The 5,956-nt window shown below is 40.0% G+C and overlaps 1 protein-coding gene and 1 long non-coding RNA gene across 2 annotated transcripts in view; one reads left to right on the top strand and one right to left on the bottom strand.

Annotated features, from left to right (window-relative positions):
- Positions 1-5,956, top strand: part of LOC106523530 (uncharacterized) — a 70,581-nt gene that overhangs the window by 23,808 nt on the left and 40,817 nt on the right. The gene's annotated exons all lie outside the window — the stretch shown is intronic.
- The window catches only part of pdzrn4 (PDZ domain containing ring finger 4), a 36,578-nt gene continuing 33,079 nt past the window's right edge, over positions 2,458-5,956 (bottom strand). Inside the window, exons 8-9 of the mRNA XM_014016970.1 lie at positions 4,214-5,266; positions 2,458-4,129 (exon numbers count right to left, since the gene is read on the bottom strand). Of these exons, the coding sequence (XP_013872424.1) occupies positions 3,557-4,129; positions 4,214-5,266 (1,626 nt within the window). The 3' untranslated portion in view covers positions 2,458-3,556. The remainder of the gene's footprint in view (positions 4,130-4,213; positions 5,267-5,956) is intronic.

Genomic DNA, 5,956 nt, shown 5'->3' with positions numbered 1-5,956 from the left:
CCTCTCGCGTGCACGAGCAGCTGGATAGAACAGGTGGAATTTACGCAGCTCATTTACGCACGTTTCCAGAAGATAGAAGAGTTTGTTGAATCTAACGTGACATGTTCGTACGAACCCTTTGTACGAACAAAAGTAAGAGAAATTTAGGAGAAGAATACGAACATGTTCTTGCATGAGGCCCATTGTTCCCAAAAGTTGGCCTTGTTAGAGTTAATCACTGGGCTTAAAGTTCTCCATTGCCACAACAGATTTCCGTCATTTTCAACGTGGCTAGGTTGGATTTCTGTCATCTTTAAAATTTAAAGAAAAAAACAGGTTTTCTTTAGTCCAGTCTAATAATACAGGATTAAACAGACGCTGCTTTCAACAAATCAAACAAATTCCACAGCCACAGTTTTATCCAATCAGAGCAGAGATGGGGAGGTTTTTCATTGAGCCCAGGCACAACAGAGACTTTATATACAGTTTTTGGTTTTACAAAGTTTGCCTGCTCCAGCTGCTTAATGCACTCATTTTTATATCTTAAGCCCCTCCTGTGCATATGTCCACAACTAAATACCTTTTGGAGTCAAAATGATTGAAGATGGTTGCCAATTGACTTAAAACATCACAAAAATATTTTTTAACTCAGTCAATTTATATTGAGCTAAAAATAGATGTGGRTTATAGCTGAGGATTGTTCACAACATGGATTTTGAGCATAACAAACTGCAGCATTACATCAGATTCTGAGTAAAACTATGATAGTTGTCTAAATGTTAGGTTTCGAGGGTACAGAAAGATGTATTCTAATTTTGTTTCACTGCACAGCTTTATTTTTCACTCCCCTGCAGGACTTGGCTAACATCCCATAAATCTATACTACATGCAGTTCTCCATCTCTCGCTCCCATGGGATATTCTGTTGCACCTTTTATTGCCACATGAAAGACAATGCTGTGCTTCTTTTAAAGCTGTAGTTTCTCCTGCTTGTCCTTTTTGGCCTTTGTTAGATCAATGCACGACCTTTTTTCACCCATCAGTTCCGCCTCTTATAGCATCTCACAAAAGACCACATTTGTATGATTCCTGTACCACCTGTTATCAACTCATACAGCTTATGTTTGTACTGCAAATTGTGGTCTACTCAGACCTTGCATTAGGCACTGCAGCACGTTTTGTTTTGCTGTAAACACTTTGCCTGGTCCATCTGTGTTGCCAGTTATTCCATCCTTGAAGAATGTTTTCCACAGAGTTTACTCGGAATTCTCTTAAAAGCCTGGCACTTGTTTGTAACTTAAGCCTCAAAGCCGAAGCGTTACGCTGTGTTTTTGGTTTTATTTGTGTAAAGAGCATGCTGCCACGGTATCACACATTTGTAACTAATCGGCATTCAGAAACATCCGATTATCTTTCTTTTGCACATCGGAATAAAACATTTTCTAATTCTGAACTGATTGGAATGATTTATTTTTTAGTCTTCCTGTCATACTGATAAAATATGCTGAATATAATATGGAGGAAATGGTTAGACCTGGAGAGAAATGGGAGCATTGCTTACCTGATTTAATAATATGCATAAAAAGCCCTGGTGATGGGAATGCCAGTCTAAAGTGTCTCATTAATTCCTCAGCTCAGTGGGCTGTGGACAGACGCTGCAGACTGACAGGGGAAGGGGGAGACTTCATTGGTGTCTCTTTAATGCTTTGAAATGGGAGTAAAGTTCAGCTTTGATGCTTCCCATCACAACGTGGATATGCATTTCCTTCTCTAACCCCCCTATACAGCCAGTCAGTCTAGTGTGAGTACATTAATACTGTAAACTATAGTGACAGACTAAATCACTGAATGTGCCATTAGGCCACAAAGAATTAAACTGCTTTGATTTCCTTTTAGTGTTGGAAAAGACACTGGGACTTGGTGTGACCAAAAAGCAACACCCTTTTTCTAATTTTCACTATTAACAGATTCTAAACCTTAAATAATTATTGCTGCATATTTTAAGAGAGAATTTTTGTCCTAAATTATTAGAACCTGTTCAAATTCTAGCAAATAAACTGTAACTCAAGCAAGGAAACTGAAACTCTCTGAACATTGCAAGAAATTCTGGAAAATCCTTTGAAGAATGCAAGTTTTCCAGCTAGTTGCCAGCAGCTGCAGCCCTTTACAACATGTAAATGCATAGTAACCAGACTGACTATTATTAGCATCTGTTTCCTAATAGAGTTAAACCAGTGTGAGCAATAAATTAATGGGATTTAAGCTTATAAATGTACACATTTAGATTATTATTGAAGCCATAACCATTTTTCATATAGCAGTGATACTAAATTTTGAGGGCAGGCTTACTTAACAGGTCAGCTTTGATGTTTCATTAGATTTTTATATTTTTGTTTTGATGTTTTAAAAGAAGTTGAAGACAGAATCGCTGCTGATGTTTAGTGAAACTTCACTAAAATCACTTTCAACAAGGAGAACATTTTCCRTTGCATTTCTTAATTTTCTTTTATTACAAATATTACCATCAACAAATATTGAAGCCAAAGCCTCCTTACTAAAATTTACAATAAAAAGCAGTAGTTTCATGTTGAAAGTCTGCAAATGGGAGAGAAACGGTCTTCACAGAACCTTGAAAAATTTTGCCTTCCATAAGACAGCCACGTAATAATTCAAAAGGACCATAAATTAAATTTACAATAAATACAATTGTAGTAAACAATATAAATAGAAAAATGAATTTCCGTTGTAAGACATTTCACAGATAAGCTTCAAAGTCAACATAGGTTTAGTCACTGGTATCATTACCAAAGAAGTCAAATCATTATGTCAGAGTTTGGCTGTATGTTGAGGTAAAACTGTTTCAAAAAGCCCTCTGAGCCTATCAAAACAAAGCCTTTTGGATGGTAAACTGATATATGCTTTAAACTGAATGCTATACATATGTTAGACATGTTTGACTCCAGTGATATTTACCCCCAAAAAATGTCTTTATATGGAAAGTCCAGCAATTTTTGAAATTCCTTATGTCCCTGTTGCTGGTCCGTTATACAGCATGAGCTATGATACAATCAAATAGTCTCACCTTAACAGCTCTGTGATTCAAATATAAATAGGAAATTRTTAAAAGTCCTTTACAGTACATTGACATTCAGCGTAAAAATGTACTTACAAAAGGTTATTGAAATTACAAAGTGTAAAAAATAGTTATTTCTGCATTTAAAAAAGTGCCAACTTGAATGAGGCAAATAAAACAATTGACCAACAAATACTGAGAAATGATAAATAGTCTGCAAAGGTTTTTGTGTTGGTGCTTTCATTTTGTATGAATCTGAACCAACATGCTACAAGGTGCCCTTTAATCACCAACAAAACCAGTCTAAAATGAGTTGAGTTGCATTTTTGAGTAGCTTGGGAATGGTTGAACATTCGTAAATGGTAAATACAAAGTTGCTTTGGGAATACTACCGAAGTCCTCACCTTTGTACATTTGTATTTATTTTCACAAACTGACAATTTTGAAAACCCAACAAAGGTGCACCTGATATATGAGTTCAGTACTGAGCATTTAAAGCTGCCCTTTACACAGTAGTGACAGAAAGAAAGGCATTATGTACTTTAGACCCCTCTGGGACTCTCGCCCCGTGGCTCATCAACTCTTGGATGGTCATCCAGTTGTCCAGAATCTTCTTATTTCGTTTTTTCATCATCTTTTTGTGACTAAGCTCTAAGATATTGATCTCCTTCTTGCCCTCAGCTCCACTCACTGGTCCTTCCCTCAGACATTCAAGACGACTCTTTTGCATGAATTCCCTTCTCTTTCTTTGCTCTCTGGCYCGTGCCAAATGCTGCTTCCTCTCCTCTTTGCTCCAGTAGCGACCCATCTTCATCTCACTCATGGCGTCGTCATCTGTGGTCATTCCTCCGCTCCTCTCCTCCCTGATCCGCAGCGCCCGCTCTCTCAGTATGCGGTCACGAGCAGGTCTTCGTGCAACGTACCGTGTCCCGTCAGCACGAACTTTGACTTTCCACTCCAGACGAGGTTCCCCACCACGTCCACTGCGATGCACTGGATCTCGACACACACTGAGGAGACTCAGCTGGCTCTGAGAATACTCCAGTGATGAGTGCTGTTGTAGAAGCTGCATGTAACTCTGCAACACAGAACATTGTTAGCTTTGCTGTTTGTGGATGCACATCAGCATTAGATACATGTTTTGTTTTAGATTTAAACCTACCTGAAGCTGTTTGGATCCTCCTTGACCATGATAGGTGGATGTTTGATATGAAGAACCATAGGGGAGCCCTCTTCTTGAGTCTCTAGTCCTTCCCTTTTTTTCATACCTTTCATCGTCTGCTGGAAGGGCTGGATCCGATTCAGATCTGGAAGGATTACTCTGGTCTGGGCTGCTCGAGATAACTGGACCCGGGTCTGCTGGTCTGCAACATCTAGCTGAATCTTGGGGTATGGGTATGGGGTTAGAAGGGACAGAAGAGGCCATTCTGAGGTTTTTTTGGTTGGTGAGGCTAATGTGTCTCTGCAAAGAGTGGTCAGGAGACCTCTCCATGCCKAGCGGCGTTGATCGAGCACTCTCTGCTGTGTTGTAGGCACTGGAGCTGTCCTTCTCGCGGATTTTATCACTGTCCGATCTTTCCGGGTGTTCGTGGATATCAGCCAATCGGCCATGAYGCCTGTGTCCATCTTTAGGGCTCATTCCCGGGGAGCATGGTGCAGGTTCTGAGTTGTCTAGCTGGTGGGACCGGCAGAGCTGGTGGGCTTGCATGATGCTCTGACATTCTAACTCAATACTACGCAGCTCTTCATTTAGCATTCTCAAATCTTGCTCCACCCCTCCTTCTGCTCCCTCTTCATCATCTCTGTCCMCTCCACCTTTCTCAGTGAGACTACATTCTATGCTGTGGCGAATGGAGTACACCCCACATTCGCCCCCATTCCGAATTTGGCACTTGAGCTCTAAGAGTTGCTGGAAACAGTTCTCTAAACCTAGAACCCCACATCCAGCATTACGAATATTCACTATGCCTTCATTGCCTTGACTTGAAGAATGTGTTCTTGTACCCTGGGTTTCCTGTGGCACAATAACCCTCCGCTTTGTGTGCGGATGTTCTGACCGCCATCGGTCCCTCAGGCATTGGGCTGGGCTCCTCCTGTAAAGTCTGGCCAACAATGGYTGGTGCTCTGGACTGTCCGTACTTCTCCCAAACCCACTGTCTTGATTGTTGGAGGAACAGGTAGCAGTGTCTGTGGTCATGTCTTCTTCACCTTGAAGCTGGTGGAGTGGGTGAGAGTGAGTGAGTTTAATTATGTTGAGACATTTCCTTCAGTTACAAGACATAGGCTTGACGCTTTGTCCAAGATTTGATCACAAATTAAATGAGAAGGAAAATCGAAGAATGTAAATTTAATCAATTTGAGGCAGGTCTACACCTCATGATTTACTCTCAAATCAATGTCCTGTTTCAATTAAGGCTGTTGTATGTCTAGTGCCACTTGTCAAGAGGCTAAAGGTTAGGGTGTTGTGGTGTAGATGGGTATTTTTTGCTCCTTACAGAAAACATGATTTTCCACCCATTTGTATCACATTTTCTCTGTTCTGACAGTGTTTTCTTTCTGACATTCAAGGAGCAGTGTGTAGGCTTGCAAAAGGCCCAATCTAAAGCCAGTGTTTGATTTTTGTCACATCTTCCGCTTTGCTCTTTTTGCAACATTGAAGACAAGGTCTATAGACAATATGAAATAAAAACAGAAGAAGAAGAAGACTTTGCCAATAAAAATAACTTYCGTATCTTGTTGCCAAAGAGTCGTCTTATATGCAACATACTTGAACTGTAATCCAAAGTTGTCAAATGATCAAAAGACAAATCTTTCCAAGAAATACTGTTTAACATGAAAAACAGAATTATGGAAAGCTGCTAAGAAATTTTCTTACACAATAAGCATTATAAAATCACAATTATGA

The sequence above is a fragment of the Austrofundulus limnaeus genome, unplaced genomic scaffold (assembly GCF_001266775.1).
Source record: "Austrofundulus limnaeus strain Quisiro unplaced genomic scaffold, Austrofundulus_limnaeus-1.0 Scaffold158, whole genome shotgun sequence".
Lineage (NCBI taxonomy): Eukaryota > Metazoa > Chordata > Actinopteri > Cyprinodontiformes > Rivulidae > Austrofundulus > Austrofundulus limnaeus.
The sequence above is the reverse complement of the archived record's forward strand: the minus strand, read 5'-3'. Positions and strand labels throughout refer to the sequence as shown.